At 44.8% G+C, this 26799-nt stretch overlaps 4 protein-coding genes across 5 annotated transcripts; 2 read left to right on the forward strand and 2 right to left on the reverse strand.

Annotated features, from left to right (window-relative positions):
- Positions 1-748: 748 nt before the first annotated feature.
- Positions 749-14284, forward strand: tmem145 (transmembrane protein 145). Of its 2 annotated transcripts, none has more exons than XM_035422365.1 (15): positions 749-1048; positions 3403-3477; positions 4261-4338; positions 4627-4716; positions 5347-5448; positions 6678-6762; positions 7031-7102; positions 7374-7442; positions 7673-7753; positions 8001-8079; positions 8354-8447; positions 8804-8976; positions 9536-9656; positions 11940-12125; positions 12250-14284. In XM_035422365.1, exons 1-15 carry the CDS (start codon positions 944-946, stop codon positions 12481-12483), a joined length of 1644 nt encoding a protein of 547 aa, XP_035278256.1. In that variant the 5' UTR covers positions 749-943; the 3' UTR covers positions 12484-14284. The 2 variants fall into 2 exon arrangements, with proteins under 2 accessions (XP_035278256.1, XP_035278264.1); XM_035422373.1 differs by having other exon boundaries at positions 752-1048; positions 4630-4716.
- A 1087-nt stretch (positions 14285-15371) lies between these two features.
- Positions 15372-17123, reverse strand: mrpl17 (mitochondrial ribosomal protein L17). Its single transcript, XM_035422937.1, has 3 exons — positions 16748-17123; positions 15957-16025; positions 15372-15790 (listed from the first exon to the last, which is right to left on the reverse strand). The coding sequence occupies exons 1-3, from the start codon at positions 16919-16921 to the stop codon at positions 15506-15508; spliced, it is 528 nt and encodes a 175-aa protein (XP_035278828.1). The 5' UTR covers positions 16922-17123; the 3' UTR covers positions 15372-15505.
- Positions 17124-17959: 836 nt separating this feature from the next.
- Positions 17960-20321, reverse strand: LOC118230037 (trypsin-2-like). Its single transcript, XM_035422739.1, has 6 exons — positions 20211-20321; positions 19889-20039; positions 19237-19493; positions 18761-18897; positions 18458-18559; positions 17960-18132 (listed from the first exon to the last, which is right to left on the reverse strand). Exons 1-6 carry the CDS (start codon positions 20296-20298, stop codon positions 18085-18087), a joined length of 783 nt encoding a protein of 260 aa, XP_035278630.1. The 5' UTR covers positions 20299-20321; the 3' UTR covers positions 17960-18084.
- A 2591-nt stretch (positions 20322-22912) lies between these two features.
- LOC118230107 (trypsin-1-like) lies at positions 22913-25090 on the forward strand. Its single transcript, XM_035422887.1, has 6 exons — positions 22913-22977; positions 23178-23328; positions 23607-23863; positions 24203-24339; positions 24561-24662; positions 24918-25090. The coding sequence occupies exons 1-6, from the start codon at positions 22938-22940 to the stop codon at positions 24963-24965; spliced, it is 735 nt and encodes a 244-aa protein (XP_035278778.1). The 5' UTR covers positions 22913-22937; the 3' UTR covers positions 24966-25090.
- Positions 25091-26799: the final 1709 nt, after the last annotated feature.

Consider the following 26799-nt stretch of genomic DNA (forward strand, 5'->3'; position numbering starts at 1 on the left):
TTACTTATCTTTCTCATTTCCTCCTACTGTCAATTTGTTGATCTTGGTTCTGACTATGCAGAGTTTAAATTCTGTATATATATATATATATATATATATATATATGAAACATAGCAGTTTTATTGCTTTAATTTTTCGTTTTTATTGGAATAAAAATATTCTATGAACATTCTGTCCGCTTGTATGTTTTATTTTGACATTCATTTGATTCGTTTCTCAAAGGTAAAGTTGACATTAACATTTCCTTACGCGTTCGCACATTAATTGCGAGTCGTTATCCCGGAAAAATAAATAGCCCAAGGATTTGACAATGCAAGTAACTGTGAAAGCCTTTATCACCAAAATGCATTTTTTATTGGTCAAGCCCACAAAGTCACTTCACAATAAAGTATATCCGCAGAAGCCAGCGTGGCAGTTATTTTGGTATTACTACCATATGTACAAATAGCAATAAACACTCGCATAGAGGTCCCATTGGTAGTAATATGGTCACAACTGTTCTGTTTTTGTTACATCTACCTACATAACCACGGAGCCAAGTATAGCCATTTCATAAAAAAGCGAGTACAAATACCACATTATTAGCCTAATGGTTACTTGAAATTGTTATTGATACACATTTTTATGATTGTGAAATTATCCCAAAGTTTCAAATGATGTAAACTACAAAATATTTGTCTACATGTGTCGCAATCTGGAATCGAGAACGCGCATTCCGCTCCTCTGTTGGGCGATTTAAAAAAAAAAGGTATCGGGGCGCGTATCCTTGTGCGCGCTCACATCTGAACTATTGGGGACACATATGCATCGCACGAGCAGGAGAGAAGCGCGCGACCAGTATTTTACCCTCCTCACATCCTCGTTTTTAGAAACTGTCCTTTCCTCCAAGTCGCGGACGAGGGAGGATAGTGAGACCTAAAGGAAAGCGATACAGGGGGATAAGATGGAGGTGTGCGAGAGAGTTTTCGGGTTGGCCGTGGTGACTAGTGTTCTGTGTGTCGGCTCTGTTCTGGGAAAGTACGTCAAAGGAATCGTCAATACCAAAGAGGTGATGTGTATATTTGCCTGTTTGTACAGCGTTTGTTTGAGACTTGCTTGTGATCGCTGATCGCTTTCTCTTCGTGCCGTGGTATGCAATCGTGTGATGCCAAACCGTCTCGCTGTTCTTGCTTGTTCCTGCAATAGCATTCGCAATTTCATATGCAGTCGTTTAGGTTTATGTTTTGCGCGCATCTGATGTAGCCTACTTGCTTGCGTTCGTGTTTGTTTCAGTCTTCATCGTGTCTTTGTGCTTTCAGCTGTAAACCAGCGTTTGCAGCTTATAGTATTCTGCGAATTAAACATCATTTGACGCAGCCTTTTCTTTTACAAAAATAAATAACACTATATAAACTGTCAATTCACCCATCGCTTTCCTTTGTTAATAGTCACAGGTGAGCCGTCATTTTCATTCTGCTGTATAGGTCATATTGGCTAGCAACAAACATGTTTGTTGTGATTTCCCCATAAATGTTCGGTCCAAAGCAAGGTGACTGTACACCGACTCAGTCATCAGTTACCCGCGGGACTGCTCACGGGCAGATTTGATTCGCCAAGCGCGATGTGTCCATGTGTATATTAACGGTATGCTTTGTATGGTCGTCAGTGCTCGTCCATACACGTGCAGTGAACATGTGAGAGTTTGTTTTCAAATGTGTAAATTAATTGGCTGGCTCAAGTGTGAATCGACACCATGTGATGATCATATATAAATCTATCCTACTTTCCCAACAAAAGTGTCTTTAATATTTATCCCAGAAAGAGCAGGTTGATCTAAAGTACACTGTTGGAATAAGATGCTGGCCACAAATATTTTTGTAAATTTAAATTTTTGTGATGAATGCCACAAACAGTGGTGTTGTGAGATATATTATCGTGTCCAAATTGTAGCATTACTTCAGCATTGTTGGTATAACAGTTTCTGGCTTGCACATTGCTACTGCAAGGGCCTGAAACCTGTTTGTTGTGTATTGTGAGTTAACCTCTTTTTTCCCCCCACAGCAATTGCAGGATAGAACACAGAGGGATAATTCTCCATTGCTTATATCTAATGCAAATAAGTACCCACTTGGTTTAAAGAGACCTGTTACACTTGCCACCCTGATCCTCGTCGGGTCGGCTCCAATGCTGATTAAACATACATCAGGTGTCCCCTTTCGGTGCCAGCAAAGGTCATTTGGCCCAAATAACGTTCCCGTTTACAGTGGCATCGTTTATGCTAATTAGGGCCGTGATTGGGTCAACAGCAGTCCTGGACTGTAAATGCTAAAAAGCAGATTGCCGTCAGGCCGGAGACTCTTAAAAAGGGGGGGGGGGGGGGGGGGGGGGGGGGGGGGGACGTCGGGCGTGTAGGTGTATTTACGCGTCCGGCATTGTGTAACGCCTCTAATGAATCATTAAAAGACGCGCCAGGACCCAGGGTTGACGGGCTAGTTGATTGGTAATTAATTCTTAATGAGGCTCGCCGAGCGGACGGGGAGTGAGAGAGAGAGAGAGAGAGGTGCGGCTAGCGCTAGGTATACAGAGTGACCGGACACTGCATCGGTGTAGCCCTTGATTAATGTTGCTCTCTCAGACGGTGCTTGAATGACTCTGCACTACAGTGTATTGGCCGGGGGGGGGGGGGGCGGGGGGGGGGGGGGGGGAGGAGGATTAGAGGGGATACAGAGATTAATACTGACACGGTGGATGCCGCGCTCTGTCCACGGTTGCTTTTGATTGGTGGTGGTGGCGGCGGCGGCGGCGGCGGCGAGCGAACTCGTGGGGCCTAAAACGCTGCTCTGTGACGGAAACAGAGGGGCCTTTTTGTCGTTTCTATGGCAGCCACAGGCCGAGGCATGTGGTAGTTGCCATGACGATAAAGAGGTCTTGGGTTTGTTGTGAGGGTGTTCGTCTGGATGACTGACCGTGCGCTCGCGCGCGTATGTGTGTGTGTGTGTGTGTGCGTGCACTGTTTTGAAGTGTGTAGTTCATGGACACTGACTTGCTCTAATCCACAGGAATAAAGCACATATTCTGCATATCGTCTTATGCATTTATGTGCTTTAGCCCCCGGTATGCACATTAATAGGATATGTGAAGTAGCCAGTCCTGTATGTGTGGTCATGAAGGTTCACATAAGTTGCATTGAGCACATTTTCCTCACGTGCCTTTGTAGTGGACTTGTGTGAAATAATGCGTTAAAACCATATGTCCGCATATCCCCCCACTGGCTGCTGTGCTGCAGCTTGTTACGTAAGTCCTTTAAAGTGAAACATCAGGACGGTACAGTAATGTAGCCTGCTGTGTGTTGCTGCGCATTAAACTTTGTGGCGTGACGTTTATTTTTCTTTTCTTTTCTTTTTCCATCGTCTTCTTTCTCAGGACTGGGTTTTCCTCACAAGGTTCTGCTTCCTCACGGATTTCGGCCGATTGGACTTTCGGTTCCGATACCCCAAGGTAGGCAGGGAGGGAGACGGACGTCGCTTGTTCGTTTCCGTCCGCCTGTTCTGTGCCTCGGCTGGTTTTTTGTGCCTGTCCACCCATCTCTCAGTTTCAAATTCAAAATGCTTCATTGGCATGAAATACAATTTTGCCAAAGTGTACATGGAGAAATGTAGAAATAAATTAGAACATGAATGTAAATGAAGCCAAATATTTGCTACACATCTATCTCTCTGTCTCTTTGTCGGTTTGTCTCTCTCTCTCTCTCTGTCTCTTTCTCTCTTTGTCTCTCTCTCACTTTCTCTCGTGCATTGGTTGAGTCTGCCTTGGGCTCTTGGCTGACTCAGTGTGTTTAGTTGTTGGTCTGTCTGCATCTCCCTCTCCTTTCTGCATTAAGTCTATTGACTGGCTGTTCCTGCATTGACTCCATTGACTCGACCATCGTCTCTTTCCCTCTCTCTCTCTCTCTCTCTCCCTCTCCCTCCCTCCCTCCCTCCCTCTCTCTCTCTCTCTCTCTCTCGGCTGCCTTTGTGTGTTTTTCTATTGCCGTCCTTCCGACACTGACTCACCCTTTCTCTTTCAGCCTCTTGGCAGGTTCTGTTTGTTTCTCTTGACAGGTTCTGTTTTTTTTGGGGTTTTCTCCCCCCCCAATACGTGCCTTCAGTCCGTTCCACATTCTCACAAGCAGCTCTCTCTGTGCATCTTCCTCCTTCCTGTGCGCTAAATTATATGTTAATATATTAATCCTCTCTCTCTCTCTTTCACTCTGTGTCTCTCTCCCCTCTGCCTTCCCACCAGTCACGCTGCTGTCAGAACATACTGCTGTATTTCGATGACAGCTCACAGTGGCCTGCCGTCTACAAGAGACCCGACAAGGTCAGAGAGGATGCGGTCGCGTGTGCGTTCTGTGTGCGTTAGTGTGGGCGCGCGCCTCTGCGTCAGCGCGCAGCGATAACAGGCGTGTATCCTTTCCCTCAATGTACGGCGGCGTTTGAAAAACAGGCGATTAGTGCGTGGCGTGATGCCCACTGTAGTAATTCACAGTGCATCGTAGAGATTTCACCAGATGGGGGTGGTACTGGGTGTGTTGTGTCAACAGGCTGCTCTGAGTCATGCAAGTGCATCTGACATTCAGACGCTGATTACCGTGTGTTTCTTGTAAAGCAGGACTGTTACCAGAAGGAGGCAGTATTAAGGCCGGAGAATAACCAGGTCATCAACCTGACCACCCGCTACACCTGGTCTGGCTGTATGGTGAGATTGCCTAAACTCTTTATGCACGTTACCCTCTCTTTTTCTCTCACACACAAATATACACACACACACACACACACACACATACGCATGCATACGCAGACATACACACACACACGCACAAGCACACACACACACACACACTCATGCACAAACACACACACACATTCTCTGCTGTCGTCTTTGCAGCTGTGTTCGTGGTTGACGTTATTGGGCAGCCCACTACCGTTAATTGCTCCGGATAAGATCGTCTGCCGAATGACTCTAATTTAATGTACTGGGAGGAAAAGTCATTCTATGAGAAAATAACTCCTGTGAGGAGTGTTTTGTTTGAGGCAACCGAGCATTAGAAATAATATAAATGAATAACTGTAACAGTTTCACACAATTATTATGTACAGTACATTTTAAATTACTGTTGCAGCATTCACACTGAACTGCTTGTACCTCTTTGGAGAACAGGCTTCGGTATTATAGGTTTGTGTTCTGCATCGGTGGAGAAGTGCGAATCAGCGTCACTGCCTCTGTGCTGGGGGAGCGTGCGGATGCTCTCGTCGGTTAGCTGAACGCGTGCGGCCCGATGTCCAGATGTGCTGTGTGTGTGTGTGTGTGTGCACGCGTCCCGTGCAGGTGGAGGGCGAGGGGGCGGAGGAGACCCTGAGCTGTGTGGGGGGGCGCAGCTTCCGTTCGGTGAGGGAGAGATGGTGGTACATCGCGCTCAGCAAGTGCGGGGTAAGGACCGGGGGCGAGCCGTCGTGGGTTTGCGCAGACGCAGCACGCAGCCGCGTGGACCCGGGGCCCGTGTTCAGAAAGCGTCTCAGAGGGCCGATCTGGGATCAGTTTAGCCTTTGAGATCATGGTTAACCGCGTTAGGGTTTGAACGGAGGAAACCTGATTCTGGATCAGTACTCCCGCTTTGTGAACACGGGCCCGCTGCTCGGACGTGCACACAGATGATCATCCGCAGACAGATGTGCACATGCAGTATTAACGCTGCTAAAAAGCTTGCAGTGAGCCTTAAAATCTTTTTTTTTTTTTTTTTGCTCCCAAGTAGAAAATATTTGCTTGTTTCAAGTGACTTTTTTGCTTGTAAAGTGAAATTGTCTTACCCCATTGGCAAACTGTCTCACCTGATCGGAAATCATTTTGTCTTATTTAGCAAAAAACAAGTAAGTTTTGTGCCTTGAGCTGTCTGCAGCATTGGACCTGAATACTGAGATTCCACAACTAGATAACTGTCCTGAGTAAAGTTGTCCAGGTCTAAACAAAATCCCATTAGTGTGAAAAACCTCTCCCCACAGAAAACTTGTGAGGCGTAACAGCATTCCCACCATCTGCCGATTGTCAGTCCTGCATATAGTGCATTATGGGAGAGACTACACTTCCTTGTGGGTAATGGTGTTTTCGAATGAGACCTTAAGATTTAATGGCTGTCTCATAGAGACTGAGGCTCTGTCATGGCTGCCCACCGTTTGATGGACAAGACCTTAAATAATGTTGGACTCCCTTAAGTTGAGAATCGCCCCTAAGGCCAGGATTCTGCGGCCTTTGCCAGCTTCAGCTATTCGATATCCGGCTTCATTGATTTTGTGGCACCTCTGTCTTCACGCTCCACACCCTACTGATATAGTGGGAAGGAAAGTTTTCTTTGCCAAAGGGATTTTTCAACTTGGGGTACAATAAAACTACAAGACTATGCCATGGGTATGATGGTTGATGAAGTTTTTTTTACGTGGCATTGTTAATGAGTACTCGTAATAGACGCACGCGTGCTCATTCACCCATCTTCTCCCTCTCTCTCTAACTCCCAACCCCACCACCCCACCCCTCCACCTCTTTTTGCTGTGTGGATCTCTGTATCCCTCTTTCTGTGCATCTCTCCCCCGATCTCGCTTTCTCTCTCCCCGTTCTCCCCTTATCTGAATTCATAATTCCTCCTTCTCAAATCCACTGGCTCGCAGGGGGATGGGCTGCAGCTGGAGTATGAGATGAAGCTGACCAATGGGCAGTCTTTCTGGACGCAGCACTTCTCCGCAGATGAGTTTGGTGAGAGAGACACAAATGGGGCTTGAATGGCAGGAGAGGGAGGAAGGGTAGAAGGAGGAGAAGGGATCTAGAGAAGATCAGAAGATTTACTGTACAATCTGAGTGAGAAAGAGAATCTGCCACCTCTTCTGGTGTTATAAACAGCATGTGGTCTGTTTTGCTTCTCTCTCTCAAACCCTCTCACACTCTCTCCCTCCCTCTCCCACTCCCTCTCCCTCTTCCCCCCTCTCTCTCTCTCTCTCTCTCTCTCTTTCCTACTCTCTCCCAGGTATCCTGGAGACAGACATCACCTTCCTCGTCATCTTCAGCGTCGTCTTCATGCTGTCCTGCTACTTTGCTTGTGAGTTGCTGCTTCCTTTCAGTTCTTGGGATGTTTCATCACAACGTGCTATTAATAACATGAAACAAAATTTATAGGAGGTGTCCCTTTGTTGAAGGGAATTATGGGTATGAATTCAGGGGACAGTGCCCGTCCTGCTCAGCGTTCCCGTCAGCCGGCTAAATCTCTGCCTTCTTCTCCCGTCTCTTCTGTCTCTTTTCATCTCTCCTCCCTGCTCTCTTTCCCTCTCCCTCTGTCTCTCACCCTCTCCGTCGCTCCTCCTCTCGCTCAGACACCCTGAAAGGAAGGCAGCTGCTCCACACCACCTACAAGATGTTCATGACGGCCGCGGGAGTGGAGGGTGAGCGAGCCGATTGTGTTGTGACACGCGTCGATGGGTGCGCCGCCCCGAGTGGGGCGCTCTCTGCCGCAGGCGCTCTGTAGCGCAGCCCCGAGGCGCGAGAGCCGATATTCGGAGAGGGCACTCTCTCTCTCCCCCCCTCTCTGCTCATCGTCTCCTGGGGAGTGTTTGGGTGCCGCCGTTTTCTCACTGGCAGCCGAGGCCTTGACGCTCCCGTCTGTCTCCCGCAGTTCTCAGCCTGCTCTTCTTCTGCATCTACTGGGGGCTGTACGCCAGGGACGGAGTGGGCAACGGGAGCCTGAAGATTCTGGGTGAGTGGGCGTGGCCTGGGCTTGGGGTGGGGGGCGGTGGGGGGGGTGGGGGGGGGGGGGGTAGCGGGGCTAACGTGCGCGGGCGTGTGCACGTGGAGGCACGTGCACGACTGACCCGGTTTTGATGCTCCAGTGTGGTGTTACAGATTGAGATAATGTAACCTACTTACTCTACCTCCCTTCTCTCGTTCTCCACCCCCCCCCCCCCTTTCCCGCTGTCTCTTGTTCCTCCGCTCTCTCTCTCCAGGGAAATTACTCTTCTCTGTCAGTTTCCTGGTCTTCCTGCTGATGCTGATCCTGCTGGGGAAGGGCTTCACAGTCACCAGGTGAGGATCTGGGACGGAGCACCCACCGATCAGCGGAGCGAGATCAGCGGATCTGGAGAGTCAGCTGTCAGTCACGTGGGCAGCGTCTGCAAAAGCGCATCACCCAGTATTCAGTTTCTCTGTGTCATGGTGTCAGTTCTAACGTGGCTGCAGTGTCCAGTCCTGAGAAGGAGCCGTCTCTTTCCCTGCGTGAGACGATGTGCTGATACACTGTTGCCTCTGCAGTGCGTGCTGCAGCATTACCACGCTAACGCTAACCCTGTCTCCGCATCAGGGCAAGAATCAGCCATAGTGGTTCCGTCAAGCTGTCAATCTACATGACGGTCTACACCATCACCTACATTATTCTCTTCATATATGAGGCTGAGGTAACACTCCCAGCATGCAACACAACCCTATGTAAGACAATGCAGCACAGTGTACCACAGCATGTAGAATACTAAATCACGATCATCACATCATCAGCATCATTCGAATTCCCATAGATAGAATAGTTCAATTCATAAAGCCACCCATGTTATGCCAGAAATACAGATTTTTTGTTTTTTTTGGTTTAAGATTACTCAGTCCAGTAAACCTGTTGCCCTATTGTTAAACGGTGCCATACAGTGACTCACAGTGTAGAAACACATACAGACACACCATTGCAGTACAGACACAGACTCCACACCCCTGTTTTTGTATTGTGATGCGGTGTTCCATCATGTGACCCTCTGTCTCCCAGTTCTTTGACCCAGGCTGGGTCCTCTATGCCTATGACAGTCCAGCCGGCTATGGGCTGATGGGGCTGCAGCTGCTGGCTTACGTGTGGTTCTGTTACGCTGTGCTGGTCTCCCTCAAGCACTACCCCGAGAAGCAGCCCTTCTACATCCCGTTCTTCACCGCGTACACTCTGTGGTGAGTGAGTGAGCCCCAGCGACTCCCTACTGACGGTCAGATGAGTCACAAATGCAAGCTCAAATGCAAATGCAAATACAGGTGTACATCCAGGCAGCCCTCCTACATCTTGTTCTTTATTGCATACATTCTGTTGTGTGTGCCAGTGACTCCCTTCTAATCGTCAGATGAGTTACAAATGCAAGCTCAAATGCAAATGGAAATATGGGTGCACGTTCAGGCAGCCCTTCTAACGTCCCAGCTGTTGCCCTGTTATACTCTCGGGTGAATGCCAGGGTCTCCCCGGTGAAACCCCAAACCCCAAAGATGAAACCCCAAATGCAAACGTAGGGATGAAGTCAGGCACCGATCCCCGGCTCTATTCTCTCTCAGCTGACGGTTGGCTTCTGTTCTGAGAAGCCATAACAGGATGAAGGGGTGTCACAGTTAAACACCAGCTCAAACCCCAGAGAGGCATGACCGCCTCCACGCTCTCCCGAGTTAAATTTATCTGAAGTAATGAGGACAGAGTTTGGCGATTCCCATTGTGAGACATGTCTGGCACCTCTCTGGCTCTCAGGTTCTTTGCAGTGCCTGTCATGGCTCTGATTGCCAATTTTGGGATCCCGCGTTGGGCCAGAGAAAAGATAGTCAACGGAATCCAGCTGGGAATCCATCTCTATGCTCACCTCGTCTTCCTGGTAAGAACACCCTATTCAACTGTCCGCAAACCTGGAATAAAAGCAATCCATGTGTGTCTGAGTGGGTGATATCTATGTGACACCACCTCTCTCTGAGGTTGAGACCTAAGTGATTTCCTTCTGTCTGTGGCTGTTATCTATGTGACTCCTTCCTCTCTATGGTTGATATCTAGCTGACTTTTCTCTTTCTTTTGTTTAGACCTTTATTATTGTTTTCTTTCTATGGATACCTGTTGCTCCCTGCTCTGTTGATAACCCTGTGACATCTCTGTCTCTATGGCTGATCCCTGTGAGTCTTTCTTTGGCTTTATGTCTAGGCAACACCTCCGTCTGTGGTTGATATCTACAGCATATGATTCCTCTCTCTGTGGTTGATATCTACAGTATATGATTCCTCTCTCTGTGGTTGATATCTACAGCATATGATTCCTCTCTCTGTGGTTGATATCTACAGCATATGATTCCTCTCTCTGTGGTTGATATCTACAGTATATGATTCCTCTCTCTGTGGTTCATATCTACAGTATATGATCCCTCCCTCTCTGGTTGATATCTACAGCATATGATTAATCCCTGTATGGTTGCTATCCACAGCATATGATTCCTCCCTCTCTGGTTGATATCTGCAGTAACTCCGCTCTCTGGACCTCATTCACTAATATGTGCGTAGAAATGTTCTTACTTTGTGCGCAGAAAAAGTTTGCAGCAAAATTACCGCGGACCTTACCTTTTGTTCTTACCCACGTGCGTATGTTGGTGAATCTGGATCATTCTTAATTGATAGGCGCGTACCCGCAATTTTCTGTTTGCATAATGCAACGCCCCATTTCTCCATATAAGGACGGTCCTGTTGCAGGCTCAGAGCATGGCTGAGAGATAGAGAAGTGAAGAGAAAAGGTGAACCATGGCCCCTAATGGTAAAAAAAGAAAAATTTTACTAATGCAGAGATAGATAGTGATTGTTTCAGAAGTTGAAGCCAGAAAGGCGTTCTTTTCCATAGCGTTTCCACTGGAGTGACTGGTGCGAGGAAAAATTAGGCTTGGGCTGCAATAACTGAGGCAGTGAATGCCGTGCCTGCTGAGGGACGCCGTAAAAAAAAACAACTCCGCTCATCTTGAAATTTTTTTTTCCAAAATATTCAAAACAGCATATGCATACTTTACCGACCATACGAACAAATTACAACTGTGGTAAACGCTGCTTCTTACTTCAGATAAATACAGGTTTTCCGTGAATAAATAGCCTAAACACAAATGCTTCGGGTAATTCCTCTGAAAATGCCAAATGAAATCTCAGCTGAGTAGAACGGATTTCGGAGTTACTTCAGCGGTTCTTCGTGTTATCATTCAGCCCACTAAGATTTTGAAGACTCGCCTTTACTCTAGACAGACAAGAATAACTTCCATTTTTTCCGGAATCCTCCGCTCGGTTGCGCAAGAGGGGCACTGCTGCATTTTCCACGTATTCTACAGTTTCCCCCCCGCGATGTGTCAACCCTTATCAGGCGAGCTGTTCGTACTGCTTGGGAAAAGTCCCACGTCCGATTTGCAGTGGTGTAGGGTCTTGTCTGTGCGGGGTCCGGAAATCGATGAAGAGCGTGCTGCAAGAGTTCCCAGTCCCGCGCATTCCCTCATTACACTCGCGTCTGATCTCAGCGACGGGGGAAATCTCGGCTAGGAAGGGAAGTGCAGTAATTCAATGGAGTGTCCGATAATTTGGTCGTTGCGCAATTTTGGGAATACTTGCATTCTACAAAGCTCAATACTGGAATGCTAGAGAGTGCTAATGCTTTTTTTTTTTTTTTTGGGGGGGGGGGGGGGGGATTAAGGAGTACCCTATTGTTAGCTATGTGCGGGAGCAAGACAAATTTTTACGCGTAAAATAAGATGGAATTGTTATTCTTTTTATACAGTTCATTATTATTACAAGTAATACTTATGATAAGATTATTAATTAATTTTCTTATTAAGTACATTACTAGGTATTATTAGTAAATATTAATAATAATATTCAATAATTTCAAATATTGAATATTTACTCATTTCTACTATTTGTCTAAGATGAATTAACAATTTTTAAATAATTTTCGAAGACTTGGGGCCTTCATGAGTTTTGCGTACGGATGGTCTGAGGCAACTCTAAATTTGTTCGCACAATAAGAACAAATTCAAGTAAGAACATACTGATGAATCCCACAAGTGTGCCTAAAACATGCGTATGCAGGGTTTAAGCACAGAGTTGTGCGTACGCAACGTTAGTGAATGAGGCCCTCTGTGTTTTAGGCCATCACACGGCCCTCGGCAGCCAACAAAAACTTCCCATACCACGTCCGGACGTCTCAGATAGGGATCCTGTTGTCGAGCCCCGACGGAACAGGGGGGGAGAGCTTTCCCCACCATGCCTATGGGAACAGCTCCTTCCTGGGGGACTCCCAGCCCAACTTCACCGAGCTCTTCTCCATACACTCGGTGAGAGAGAGGGGTGGAAGGAAAGAAGGGAGCAAGGTTTGGGGGGGGGGGGGGAGCTTGATGGAGGTAAGGTGACAGAGATATGAGAGTTTGTAACCCGACACCCTTGGTCGTTCTGTCTCAGGGCACAGTCAAGTCAGTGGAAGAGATGGTGGCCCGGAAGGGACAGGCCGTGCCGAGGAACAGCGAGCACAAGATCATCACCACGACGGCTGATCTGACGTCTATCCTGCCCCCACCCCCTCCCCCTGTGCCCACCCGTGTGTCCTCCAACTCCCCCCCTCCACCCAGGCTCTCCTCCCACTTCACTGAGTATTTCAGCATGCAGGGGGGCGTGGGCGTGGGAACAAAAGCATAACCGAGAGAGAGCGAGTGAGAGAGAGAGAGAGAGAGAGAGGTGGTGGTGAGGGGAGGGGTCAAGCTATGGAGAGTTACAGCAAGACAGGCGAGAGAACAAAGGAGGTAGGGAGAAGGATATACGGATGAGGCTTACTGAGGAACAGCGCAGGGAAAGCACTCCGGAGGGAAGACGGAAACGAGGGAGGGCGGAGGGAGGGAAAGATTCTGTACCGTTTAGACCAGGAGGGGCACGAGAGCCAGAACTCAAAAGAACTCAGCAGCAATAAATATTTCCTTAAGAGCAGAGAGAGAAGCGATGGGAATCCACATTGTGGACGTACAGACAACAGAAGTCTGACACAGACAGAATACAATGTCTGAGAGCCAGGGGAAAAAAAACAGAATGAGTGGGATAAAGATAGACTGCATGAAAACATTCTTTTAAGGAAACGTGACATTCTGGTGGAAATATTTCATTATTATAAAGCAATGTGTAAATAGTTGCAATGAATTTCAGAGCGTGTACTGACAGTGCCAGGGGTTTCCAAAACAAAAAGGGAAGCATTTAGTTTTTTTAAAAATTGTTTTCGGTTGAATTCAAAATGGTGCTGTGGTTGTTTCAAATTCTCGTGCCATCACGAAGTACGAGATCAAGGCGTTCACTTCTTTCATTTGAAACGACACAAACTCGTTCCATTTCTGCATGTGACAGATTTGGATAAAGCAAACAAAATTACTCGTAAATATATTTTCAGGGTAACTGTAATTCATATTTACGTAGATTGCACTTGAATACGCTGAATCAATATGGGATGTTAATGTGTGAACTGTCCAGTATTCTGTGGAAATCTATACAGTTGTTGTGAACATGCATGTCTGTACCCTCTCCAAAATTGATATATTCAGCCTTTTCTTGTGCCCGTTAAGGTAATGCTTGTTCCCTGTGCATCCATTTTGTTTCAGGTTAGTATGTCTAATTGAGCTTCATTTCTTGTTTCCAACATAAGGCACTACAGTACTTTAGCACAGTGATTCACAGGAAAGTATATGTGTGTAATTTAAATGAATGAGATTACCATAGTTGTAGCTATAAGGGAATAGAGTGATAGTTTGAAATGCAGGTACATACACCTAAGGGACAATTTGAAGGTACTTAAAAGTTTTTTTTCAATGCCACATCGGTTTCATTTTCAAATTCAGCTTCCATCCAGGATTTACGAAAAAAGGAAAGGATGTTTCGTTCTGTGGAAAGGCTGCAATTTCATGGTCACCCTGTATTTAATGTGCAAAATGTGCAGTCTATGTAGGTAACAATAACCTTCAGTACAATTCACTCAAAGGAGTTGCAAATGATTTGCCATGTTCATCGAATCATGCTAATGTGCAGGTAAACGGGGTTAACCATACATGTACAAAGATAATGGTCTATTCATTCTGCATGGAGCACTTTAAATTCCCTTATTGTCTGACCGTTCTTTGCCATGGCAACAAAGGTCAATGTGACTGATGTAATCCCCAAGCACCATCTTGGCTAGTATGGGAAAAGGAAAACTATTTGGAATCACGTTGTATCTGTTAAAATGTATGACAAATATCAAAACGTGGTTTGACGTACGTGCAAATGGAACGTACACAGGTCGTTTGCAACTCCCTAACTCAACTACTGTCTGTGAAATTTGCAAATGTTATTCATGGTTATTATGTAATGGTGACAATGGATGGAGACGTAAACATGATTTGTATATATTGAACATATTTGTAGAGAAAGATATTTGGATATTTAGTATTTTAAAAAAAGAAAAGAATGAATCATACTTGAATCTGTGCACAAAGTTATGTTTTAGTTTTAGGTTGTCAGTGATTCTGTTCCTGGTGTCGTTTATACTTACCTTTCTAACATTGATTCAGTTGTCTCACAGTGTTCAGCCTGATTCGGACTGTGTGGAGCAGGGGTGCACAGTCCCGTACCCATTTCTGTTCCAGTCACTTATTCTGGCTTGTTTTTCAACAGCACCCGTGCTGGTTTACAGTAAAATGCATCCAGGATTCATTCGAAGTTCCTAACTGTAGCTTGTGACTTTATTAAGTGTGTCGGATCAAATAAATGATGGGGGTTCATAAAGGAAGATGTGAAAAAATCCCAAAACTGCTCGGGCCTCTTAGTGCACCCCTGGTTTAGAATGGCTTAAATGCCAAAATGACTGACTGGACGTACTGCATGATCGATGCACTGCCTACAGGATGCACCGGGTTAGCATCACTTGTGGATCCACAGGTCTTCTGGCCAACGGTCCCACGTACTTGACGAATGTAGCGCGGGGGGGGGGGGGGCAATCTCGGGACGAATACGACAGCACAGAGCACGGAGATGGGCGCAGAGCACATTATTATAGCACTATTTGAAATGAACATTTTGATTGTGTCAAATGAGCAACTACTTTGAATCACCTGTACAGTAACCTTTGCCAAATTAAAACAGTCAATTTTATTGTTTAAAAAAAATGTCTGTTTTCCCTTGTCTGCCTAGGTGTTTGAGCGTGCGTTGTGGGAGATTACAATTAAGTTAAGGCTCAGTGGTAGTCTTAGGCTTTAGATCTGCCCTAGCTTTGGAAAGGTGAGCATTCTGATACACTTATTTTAAAATTAAACTAGGATAAAAATTTAATGGACCAGTGTCCCAGATAGGTATAAATGATCCCATGTTTTCATCTTCAGGCAATCGACAATTCATGAGTAATTTAGTCCAGTCAGAGTAGATGTGCAGTATATTCAAGAGCTAATCAAGAACTCCAGTCATACAGACTCATGGTGTATTTCTGCGTTAAAGAAATCCTGGTTCATGTTCTGTGCCCCTCTGCAGCAATAATGAATGTCACTAGGCACATTGCATTAACCTTCACACCGGCATCTTCCAGAAAGGTTTAATTCACACTTTTTTTTTTTTTTTTTACATACCTCATTATAGGAACACATTTTAGCAAAGCAGAGAGCGGAACAAGGGTGTGTACAGTCACTTCCAAAACCAACGTTAAGGGCGTGGCTTAAATGTTATGAGAGACAGCGGGACTCAAGTTTGCTTTGGTTGCTCTCTGCTGTTCCCTCTCCTCCCTGTAGCCTTTCAGCAGCTGGTTGAGCAGCGTGAGGTCGCTGTCGCGTTTGGCGGTGAACAGGGCCGGGTACGGGTTGCCTTTGTACTCCAGGACCGCCATTGCGGCCCGGTCCAAGTTGGTGCGGTTCGGGATCCGAGCCATACGCGTGTAGCCCTTCTGCTGGTTCTCAAATCGAGGCGCCAGGACTTCGAAGAGCTTTGGGACCAGATCTTTCTCCTGTCGGGGGAAATGACGCAATTCACCCCCAATATACCAGGATGGAGAATTACACTTCACCTGGGGTTCAAATAATTTTACAGGTAACCACAGAGATACTATACATTACTTAATGAAACTGAGAAACGCTGCAGCCCCAAGGGTAAACTGTACGCTATATACATACCGTGAGCCAGAAGGTGGCCATTTTCATTGCCTTCTCATCCATGACTCCCTTTTTTGCGTAGTCAATCAGCTGAGAAAAGGAGAAAGGTCAGATGTGTCTTTAGGTGTGACCTACACCTTCTCAAAGCTACTGGTGTACTGTGACTGTAACACAGAGTTGAGCTCACACTCCTTCACTCAAACATGCATCTCAATTTGCTTCGTCGCCCAATCCGATCCGAGAGCCCTGACGGTTTGGGTATTTGTTCTATGTTTTGTCAGTTTGTCACTTTCCACCAGGAGTCAACACTGTCAATATTTAATCTTTTTATGTATACGTGTTTGACGGTGGCAGACTGTATATTAGAATTACTTTCGCGTTGCAGTCTGCCGTATAAATATTTTTCAAGTTTCTTAGGTAAATGTTGTGGTGCACTGTGTGAAAGCTTTCTTTCCAGAAAGATTTCTGCTGTGAACTGCTTTGTTTAAAGCTTATCCGATATCCTCGACTAACGGCTGGAAAGTGCTACACGCCCTTCTAAATCTAACCTAACCGATCATGCTTTTTAACATACGCAAAGGGAGTTGAGGAAAACGTTGAAGGAGGCTGGCTACATACACTAGCATTACACGGGCTAGCAGAGAAGCAAGCAAAATATACAGGAAACCTAGCTAGCCACACAAGAAACAAAATTGTGATTTAGCACGACAACTTATCGGCATTCGGAAATCGAGTACTATGATAACCAACATTAGTTAGCTAGGACAAACTAGCTAGGACAAACGAGCACGCCGGACTGCCAGGTCGCTCACCTTCTCGGCGTAGAACCGGACTTCATCGGCTCGACCTCGGGTAGTCTCTATCCTTTCGTGCCGAACCAGTCCTGTCAAAATGTTCCGAAGCATGTCAATCCGTGACTTAGGGCCGAGACCCATTCGTCTGGCCATTCGGCCATGTGAAATTAAGGTCGACAAGGAGAGACGCATCTCGTCGGTGCAACTGACTAGCTATTTAGCTAGCATGTAAATACACGTGAAACTCAATGGAAACGTGTTGTCAAATCGTTCAGGAAATTATTTACTCAACTTAAAATTCTACAGAATATGACAGGTGTCACCCAGCTACTACACTCGTTTACACTTTTCTGTCACATTCCCCCGTTTGCCTGTGCAGCGCTTATTACATTCCGTGTATGCACTGCCGACTTCTAAATGAATTTAAGTTCCGCTTCTCCAAAATGTTATATCCTTTTCCGTGAAGGGGATTTTTATACATTTTGGTTTCACCATGTAGAAACTACGGCACGTTTTATACATGTATAAAAATCTATGTATAAAAAGCGCTGTCATTTCTACATGGTAAAACATTAATGTCTTAAAATAAAAGTTGAGAATATACACTTCCACTACATGTGAATTTTTCATAGGAGGTAATTAGTGTGACTCTGGATTGCAAGTTTGATTCCTAGGTGGGGCAATACCATTGTACCCTTGTGCAAGGTACTTTATCCGAATTGCATCAGTAAATACCTAGCTGTATTACTGATTGTATGGAAAGAATGTAAGCTGTGTCAGTCCCTCTGGATAAGAGTGTCGAAGTGCCTAAAATGAAAACATAAAATTTATAGCTAAGCTTGGGAATATTTATCATTTATTATACAAAAGTAGTACACAAATTACGTAAATGTTATTGTCTGTAATTTAAGTGATATGTCGAAATACCAATCTTTTAGCCTTTTTCTGGTAAGCTGGTTGATAAACGTGATCTTGTGTAGTGCTTATCTCCTAAAATAGTCTGTTATGAGAACTAGTATAATTGTACAGTTCACACTTATAACACTGAATAATTGAACACCTGTAGTCTGTATCTCTGCTGTCAATTTAATTTAACTGAGTACCATTATTAAAACCCATAAATAATGTGTCACGGACTGCGGAAGTCAAATATACACCTTGTGCACTATAGGAAACCTCTGGGAATCTTCTGGAATTCCACTTGGTAGAAAATGAGCCAGCAGACTGGTATATTTTGTTGCAAATGCTTTATTTGTCACACTGTCCATAGATCTGTTGGAAGCGATTGTTGGTAGACTGCACAGAATGCTGTTGCGCTGTGTGACTGCAGTGGAGTCGGATAGCTGGGATCAAACTCAGTTGCTGGCCATGGTGGTGCGGAGCCAGTCACTGAACATGCACACCTGGAGACAAGGAAAGAAACAAATGAATGGAAATACTTTGGCGAGAACTGTTCCATTTAGATTATCTGGTTGTATCTATTGTTGTACTTAAAACCGACTAAATGAATCAGCTGATCCCTTTCAAATGTAAACATAAACAGAGCTCACTGGGGTAAAGCTTTGCTATATTAGCACAAACAGTAATGCATGTCGAAGCACTGTGTGCTCAGGTTCTGATCGATGCATGTAATGCTCAGAAGATACTGCAAGGTCCTCTTGAGCAAATATGGTAGACAGTAGACCGTGTTTGTGACACACAGACAAACAGAGGCTGGCGGTGCTTTACCTTGTTGTAGACACCAGGGCGATTCTTCTCCGCACACCCGTATCCCCAGGACACAACACCCTGCAGCTCACCGTTACACACCACAGGGCCGCCAGAGTCACCCTGAGAGGGAGGGAGAGAGGGAGTGAGGGAGGAAGGTCAAGCTCAATGTGCTGCTACACAGTGCTGGCACAGAGAGGTCAGTGTGTGTATTAGTGCCCATGTTACAGCAGCAGTGTGAGAGTGACGCTTGTGTGTAGCCTCTGTAGCAGTGAGGGGAGGAGCAGCACACAGCCGTAAGGCCACAGTGACTTCAGTAGCTACCTGGCAGGAGTCCTTGCCTCCCTCCAGGTACCCAGCGCAGAACATGGTAGAGGTGATCATGCCAGGGTAGGAGTTTGAGCAGTCGTTGTCCGACAGGATGGGGATTTCCAGACACTGAAGCTTGTCTCCACTAACGGCTATGGGGAAGGAGGGAGATGGGGAAAGAGGGAGGTAAAGGACAGGAAGGGTAGATGTCATCACTCCTCCCGGTGGACTAAATATGACCTGGCAGGTGAGCCCACGTTAGGGTCTGGAAGCTACCCAGGATGGTCACTGGCTCATTTAACTGATTGAAGAGTAGATTTTTCAGAATGTATTTTCAACATTCTAAGTCTGTGTTCTAGAACTCCATTGTTTCAATTACCACAGTGATTGTTACATCAGAATTAGAATGTTCAGCTGAGAATTCATTCTAATCACATATTTGTGATCTCACACCTTTAAGTATTAACCTTTGACCCCACTGACTTACTCACCAGGGTTCATAGTGTTGCCCCAGCCAGTGACTCTGCACATGGTGCCAGCAGGGGCACACCTGGTGGGCAGGGCCGCGGGCTGCACGTTGCTGTTCAGGGTGGCAGGCCTGCTCAGCTTGATCAGCATGATGTCACTGTCCAGGTCCCAGGAGTCGTAGTTGGGGTTGCGGATAACCTTGGAAGCGCCGATGAACTGCTCGGTGCCCTCGTTCAGCCCGATGTGGTGCTCACCCAGGCGCACTTCCAAACTGCTGGGACTGACAGAAATAAACAGAGTGGCACAATGTTAAACTCAGGGGAACTAGACGATGACCAATGGATCAGCATGTTCTTTGATGCTGTTAAAATCCCCCATTCTACTCTTCCTTGTTGTGCTACTGTAACTCTCACTATGCTACTCTAACAAATGTAGCATAGTGAGTACTGCTAGCATCCTATATTATATATTTCCCCAGCCCATGGAGATGGACTCTTTCTACAGCACTTCACCAAATTTACAGATTACAGTGCTTAAGCTATGGACTGAAGTCCACTGGTCAAGTACGCTAAAGTGCTTAAGAACATCAGCCTGAAAGACTAGGGTGCTTAAGCTGTGGGCTGAAGTCCACTGGTGAAGTCCGCTAAAGCGCTTAAGGACGTCAGTCTGACTCACCGTTGGTAGCAGTGAGCGGCGGACACCACCCAGTTCTCGTTGACCAGGGAGCCACCGCAGAAGTGGTACCCAGCGTTCAGCGACACCTGCCAGGGCTGGGAGTGGGGCTCACACTCGTACCCTCCAACAATCTTGTCATCATCCAGAGCCACTGCAAAAAAAAAAATGACAGAGAGAGAGAAAAAGAGAGCAAGAGAGAGAGAGATACGATGAATGAGAGAGAAATCATTAATGTCATTAATGTTGTAACTGAAATGTCTTGTAACTAAATGCCTGCCTGCATCTCATATAATGCACAGCTGGTAGAGAAAAGTGAACTCACATGCAGTGCCCAGCACCAGAACGAAGATGAGAGACTTCATAACTGTTTTTTCACTGCGATTCAGATGACTGAGGATTGAGTCTTGCATCGCCGTTTATATGCCAACCTTTATCGCATACCTCATACCTCATTGGTCAGGAATCAACCAATAAATAGCCGATTCATTATTTGGGCTCTTATCTTTGAAGTTGTGTAATAATGAATAAAAACTTTACTTATATGACACTTTTCATGTAGGTTTGCAGCCCAAAATGCATACAGTGGGGGAAAAATAAAATAAAATAGAAAAAACACACAACATGACAATACAATTGTTTTACAATGTCTGTGTGCTCAACTGGTGTTAGTGTTAGTCTAGTCCTATGGTTCTGAATGCAGGCCCTGGAGAGACACAAGTTCTGCTGGTTTTTGTTTTCACTTTAAACAATTTCAGACCCAATAAATAATAGGTGGTGATTTACTGTATATGTGCAATAAACTGCTTTTATTAAGTGAGTAACAACACACCCTGTGGCTCTCCAAGAACTAGAGTAGAAAACCACTCTTCTAGTCCAGTGCCACTACAATTATTATTTTATATGTCATAACTCTGCAAGGTTTTGGGAACAACTGAAATGTCCATAAGCAAAAAAGGTTGCTGAGGAATATGTTGGCTTGACACACTAAGCTTGTTCCAAGTACAGTACACATTCAAACACAGATTGGACTATCATGCACATTTCTAATGCTATGGTTTCATGGTTTTTTTCATGACATCCTCCTCTGTATTTTCATACACACACACAAAAAACCCAATGTTGTGACAATGTTTGCTGAACTGTTGGACTAATATGGACACCACGTAATAACATCTGCAGGAAGACCTTGTCTTATATATCTTACAGCTCAGTGGATGGATTGTGACAGAGGTTCTGTACCTGACCTCAACACAGAACATGAGAGAAGTGACTTTCTTCAACTGCCTTCTCTTCATCAGTTTCTCCCTGTTACTGTACCTTCTCCCTTTCTTTCTCAATGAAACGGAAAACAGAGTCCCCCGTACTCAAGCTACTTTTACCGACACTTTTGGGCTCCATCCAGAAGAGGTGACAGCTGGGGTTTTCTCATCGTTTCTTTTTTTTTTTTTTTTTTTGGCATTTGCTTGGAAAAACAAATTCATGAGCCGGTCCAGGGCAGTTCAAAATAGTGTCCTGCGGGGACAGCTGAGGTCAAATTCATGTTTGGAATATTTTAACTCATAAGGTGCCAGTCAATACTTAACACCCCTGATCATTTTCGACATATGTCGCTAGCCAATATGTATATATATACATGTTGCTGTTGTCAGTGACAGTGCAGAAATGTTTCTGATTTAAGGCATTTCAAATAAATGACACAGGTATGTTGTCCTAAACATTTCTTTATAAAAAGGATATGTAAAATGCTCAGTCTTAAATGAACCCTTACAGAGTCATAATGGTCACATTTGGACTTACATGTACTGTTTGTGTTGAATTTATACTGGACATTTTACCGTGAATAAAAGGAATATTTTGGAATACCTTACCACACCTATTCAGGAAACAGCCTGCACAAGCTTACAGCTCCAGCTATAGTTCTTTTGTCATGTTAAATGCATCTTTTATAAGTCTCTTTTGCTAAAAGCTTCTACCGAAAACCTGGATTAAAATATATATAATGAATTAATGTACGTTAACCTCATATTCCAGTTCTCTACAGCCAAAATGTAATATTGTGGCTACATCGTCACAAAATTAAAGGGAGAAAAAACACGGAAGCTTCATGAGGGATTGCAGCTGTTAAAATCAATGCGATGCCAAGAGATTATGCCTCAAGGCTGAATGCTGTATGCTGTAGATTAGGCACAAAACCAACCTGTACTGGAATACTGTACTGCTTTCAACCAATCCCCCCCCCCCTTTTTTTTTTTTTAAAACTCAGAATACATTTCAAAACGCATTACCTTATTCAACCTTAAATGAAATGTCTCCTTTTGACAGTTCATAATGTGAAAAGCTTTTTCAGCGTTGAGCTTGTGCATCGGATCCTGTATAGGATCCCTTGATTAAAGTATGATTTCACTTTGAACTCATGTTTACAGAAAATGTGAGCTAATTATATGTATGATTCACAAGTCTTGCACATGGTGCATCTATATACACAACAGTAACAAATAATATTGTTGTTAAGATCGTTATAAAAATGTTATTCTATTATTAAGTAAAGCATTGACTTTGACTTTGACCATATATATATATACTTCAAATAGTTCATCACAAAATGGCTTGTTTGGATGTTTAGCCAAAAAATGTAATTAGATGAAATAAAGAACAAAATATAGTTTATACCGAATCTCTCTTTAGTGAGGTGATGAATTTTTTCAACTCGTTTGTTTGATGCTAGTCTATTCATGAAATGGCTAGACTGTCTATCATTCTATTTAATTTAGTAAAAAAATCATAGACATATAAAATGAACCAATATATTTACCATGGGGAAAAGCTGCATTTGTAACTTAAACTGTGTACTGTAAATCGACGGTAATTATTTATTAACAAACGTCCCCTGCCACAATCTACCATCAAGCAGTGGTGGCAATGGTTGGGACTTTTGATTGGTTCCTCCATAGCCAATGAGATCTGCAGTGACGTGGCGGAACCAAATGGACTCCTATAAGAACTGCGGTGGTCTTGAGAGCCGTTCATTCGACAGGATCACAAAGCAACCATGAGGTCTCTGGTTTTTATTCTGCTTCTGGGAGTCGCTGGTGAGCTAACAACATATTTAAAAATTAAAAAGTTTTTAAAATCAATTAACAAGGTACAAAAAAATATGAGAGTGAAATAGCTTTCAAGCTGGAACAGTTGATTCTTCCATTTAATTATATTAATTCAAGGTGTTCTGGGATACTTGTTTGTGACGTTCGCATGACTCTTATCTGTGTGTCAATAACCCCGCCCACTGCAGTGGCTCTGGATGATGATAAGATTGTTGGAGGGTACGAGTGTGAGCCCCACTCCCAGCCCTGGCAGGCGTCTCTGAACACTGGGTACCACTTCTGCGGTGGCTCCCTGGTCAGCGAGAACTGGGTGGTGTCCGCCGCTCACTGCTACAAATCGTGAGTCAGATCGACGTCCTTAAGCTCTTCAGTCCACAGCTTCAGCACCATAATCTCTATAAGTTTAGATACGTGCTGTAAAGACACCACAACAGTTTGGGGAAAATTTGATATAGGATGTTAACAGTTCTCACAATACTACATTTCTTCAAAGAGTTACAGTAGCAGAACAAATAAGAGTGTGGGGTTCTTATATGGGGGTTTTAACGAAATGTGATGACATACTGATCTATTGGTCATCTTATTGGCGTTTAATCATGATTCTGCATTTCTGTCAGTCCGAGCCGTTTGGAAGTGCGCCTGGGTGAGCACCACATCGGGCTGAACGAGGGCACCGAGCAGTTCATCGGCGCTTCCAACGTCATCCGCAACCCCAACTACAGCTCCTGGGACCTGGACAGTGACGTCATGCTGATCAAGCTGAGCAGGCCTGCCACCCTGAACAGCAATGTGCAGCCCGTGGCCCTGCCCACCAGGTGTGCCCCTGCTGGCACCATGTGCAGAGTCACTGGCTGGGGCAACACTATGAACCCTGGTGAGTAAGTCAGTGGGGTCAAAGGTTAATACTTAAAGGTGTGAGATCACAAATATGTGATTAGAATGAATTCTCAGCTGAACATTCTAATACTGATGTAACAATCACTGTGGTAATTGAAACAATGGAGTTCTAGAACACAGACTTAGAATGTTGAAAATACATTCTGAAAAATCTGCTCTTCAATCAGTTAAATGAGCCAGTGACCATCCTGGGTAGCTTCCAGACCCTAACATGGGCTCACCTGCCAGGTCATATTTAGTCCACCAGGAGGAGTGATGACATCTACCCTTCCTGTCCTTTACCTCCCTCTTTCCCCCTCTCCCTCCTTCCCCATAGCCGTTAGCGGAGACAAGCTTCAGTGTCTGGAAATCCCCATCCTGTCGGACAACGACTGCTCAAACTCCTACCCTGGCATGATCACCTCCACCATGTTCTGCGCTGGGTACCTGGAGGGAGGCAAGGACTCCTGCCAGGTAGCTACTGAAGTCACTGTGGCCTTACGGCTGTGTGCTGCTCCTCCCCTCACTGCTACAGAGGCTACACACAAGCGTCACTCTCACACTGCTGCTGTAACATGGGCACTAATACACACACTGACCTCTCTGTGCCAGCACCGTGTAGCAGCACATTAAGCTTGACCTTCCTCCCACCCTCCCTCCCTCCCTCTCTCCCTCTCTCCCTCTCTCCCTCTCAGGGTGACTCTGGTGGCCCTGTGGTGTGTAACGGTGAGCTGCAGGGTGTTGTGTCCTGGGGATACGGCTGTGCGGAGCAGGATCACCCCGGTGTCTACGCCAAGGTAAAGCAGCGCCTGTCTCTGTTTGTCTGTGTGTTCATCTGTATTTCCTCAAGAGGACCTTACAGTAAGTTTTGATCATAATGTGCATTGATTAGACCATGAGCACGTAGTTCTTGGACGTGTATTATTGTTTCTGCTAATATAGCAAGGCTTTACCCCACTGAGCTCTGTCTATGGTTAGACAGACCAGATAAACAAAATGGAACAGTTTTCACCAAAGTATTACCATTCATTTGTGTCTTTCCTTGTCTCCAGGTGTGCATGTTCAGTGACTGGCTCCGCACCACCATGGCCAGCAACTGAGTTTGATCCCGGCTATGCGACTCCACTGCAGTCACACAACGCAACAGCATTAGGTGCAGTCTACCAACAATCGCTTCCAACAGATCTATGGACAGTGTGACAAATAAAGCATTTGCAACAAAATATACCAGTCTGCTGCCTCATTTTCTACCAAGTGGAATTCCAGAAGATTCCCAGAGGTTTCCTATAGTGCACAAGGTGTATATTTGACTTTCGCAGTCAGTGATACATTATTTATGGGTTTTAATAAGATGCTCAATGGTATCTGGACAGTAGACTACATGGTGTTCAATTGATCCGTGTTACAAGTGTGGACGTTACAATAAAATTATACTACTACTCATAGTAGCCTGTTCAAGGTAACCAGCTTGATCTAATAGTTTGATCTATTTTAACATAGTATTCTATAAGCAGAGAATATTTTTAGCCTTGGGAAATTTATTCAGATCATTTATTTATCAGCACTTTTAATTGTATCAGTGCAATAAACAGGGCATTTGCCAAAATATATTTTACTCAGCAGCATGCATTAAATCATGGGAATTATATTGTATATCTGAGCATTATGCATTAAATCATTGGAATTATCAGTCATTTAATCTGTGCCATTCTAAATATTACAAAATATTTCTTCATCCTCAAGACAGTCATGTCACACATTCTATACAAGAGGACGGACGACTCAACACTGTTGCATATTTCGCACGAGTTCCTCCTTCTCTTACAGCTACAGAGGCACACTAAGTATCACTCTCACACTGAATGATGGGAAATAAAAAGAAAAGATCTTCATGTTTTACAGATGATTTCATTATATTGCACTGTATTACGTTCATTTAGCTGATGCACTTATCCAGAGGGACTTACACTGTCAGAGAACAGACCTGGCAAACAATATTCCCAGACCAGCGAGTGCATATGCAACACCAGGAAAAGCACTGATCCAATTTAGCAATGCTAATCAAGAACCAAAATGCACATCCTACATACACATAGTACAATACTCACTGCATCCATAACGCACCCTAAAAAGGAAAAAGAAAAACATAAGGCCATGAAGATATCATTTGTATTAAAGTATAGGAGAGCAAGGGGATGGTGATGGGAGGGGATCCAAGTGACGTGAACTAACCCCACGTTAGGATTGGGCATATTAATGGTAAACCGTACAGGCACTGGTAAACACAACATTGTGATTGGTAAAGAGGCTGGCATGTAAATAAGTGAACATACAGTTTCTAGGAGAGAGTGTGGCGTAGCGGGAGCGACACGGCTTGTGTGTTTGGCTGTTATTGAAATAAAACATCCTCCCACCGAGCGGTTTTGCTTTACCCATCCAGACTCGCTGAGTTCATTCTTAAAATTCCACATTCGAGCTGTTTGTCAGTCCGTGCTTCCTTTTATTTCCAACCTGTGTGTCCCAAGTAGGGACATGACACCAAGATGCTATTTGAATTTTCCAGTTTGTGTTGTAAAACAGCCAATGATTCTGCTGTCCTGACTACCATGGGTAGAACTAGCATGCAGAGGCATTCTCATCGGGAGAGGCAAACACGCAGCCAAGGTTAGGGAACGCAGAGCTTGTGCTATATCATTTTGTTTTCAGATTTGTGTGGAATTATGCCAAGAATATTAAGGCGTTTCACATTACTCCGGACATTTTGTAAATACACGGAGAGCACTTGATATTCCCATGTGTGTATAACTGATGTAAGCATCCCCTCAGATAAACAGCAGAAGTATCAGAGCAGTGAAGGAACGCGTATAGTCAGTTCACTTTGGAATGGTGTTCCAGGATCTTCACTCATCGCCCACTGTGCCACACCACCAATGG

This window comes from Anguilla anguilla, chromosome 1 (assembly GCF_013347855.1).
Source record: "Anguilla anguilla isolate fAngAng1 chromosome 1, fAngAng1.pri, whole genome shotgun sequence".
NCBI classification, from domain to species: domain Eukaryota; kingdom Metazoa; phylum Chordata; class Actinopteri; order Anguilliformes; family Anguillidae; genus Anguilla; species Anguilla anguilla.

Excerpts from the sequence above, each read along its gene's own strand:
- tmem145 (XM_035422365.1), top strand. The coding sequence starts at position 944 with ATGGAGGTGTGCGAGAGAGTTTTCGGGTTGGCCGTGGTGACTAGTGTT. Across the intron at positions 3,478-4,260 it reads TTCGGTTCCGATACCCCAAG|TCACGCTGCTGTCAGAACAT; the intron begins GTAGGCAGGGAG and ends CCTTCCCACCAG. Across the intron at positions 8,977-9,535 it reads TTCACCGCGTACACTCTGTG|GTTCTTTGCAGTGCCTGTCA; the intron begins GTGAGTGAGTGA and ends TCTGGCTCTCAG.
- mrpl17 (XM_035422937.1), bottom strand. The coding sequence starts at position 16,921 with ATGCGTCTCTCCTTGTCGACCTTAATTTCACATGGCCGAATGGCCAGA. Across the intron at positions 16,026-16,747 it reads TCCGGTTCTACGCCGAGAAG|CTGATTGACTACGCAAAAAA; the intron begins GTGAGCGACCTG and ends TCCTTTTCTCAG. Across the intron at positions 15,791-15,956 it reads TGGCCACCTTCTGGCTCACG|GAGAAAGATCTGGTCCCAAA; the intron begins GTATGTATATAG and ends TTCCCCCGACAG.
- LOC118230037 (XM_035422739.1), bottom strand. The coding sequence starts at position 20,298 with ATGCAAGACTCAATCCTCAGTCATCTGAATCGCAGTGAAAAAACAGTT. Across the intron at positions 20,040-20,210 it reads TCTGGTGCTGGGCACTGCAT|TGGCTCTGGATGATGACAAG; the intron begins GTGAGTTCACTT and ends TTTTTTTTGCAG. Across the intron at positions 19,494-19,888 it reads GCCGCTCACTGCTACCAACG|TCCCAGCAGTTTGGAAGTGC; the intron begins GTGAGTCAGACT and ends TATTTCTGTCAG.
- LOC118230107 (XM_035422887.1), top strand. The coding sequence starts at position 22,938 with ATGAGGTCTCTGGTTTTTATTCTGCTTCTGGGAGTCGCTG. Across the intron at positions 22,978-23,177 it reads TCTGCTTCTGGGAGTCGCTG|TGGCTCTGGATGATGATAAG; the intron begins GTGAGCTAACAA and ends CGCCCACTGCAG. Across the intron at positions 23,329-23,606 it reads GCCGCTCACTGCTACAAATC|TCCGAGCCGTTTGGAAGTGC; the intron begins GTGAGTCAGATC and ends CATTTCTGTCAG.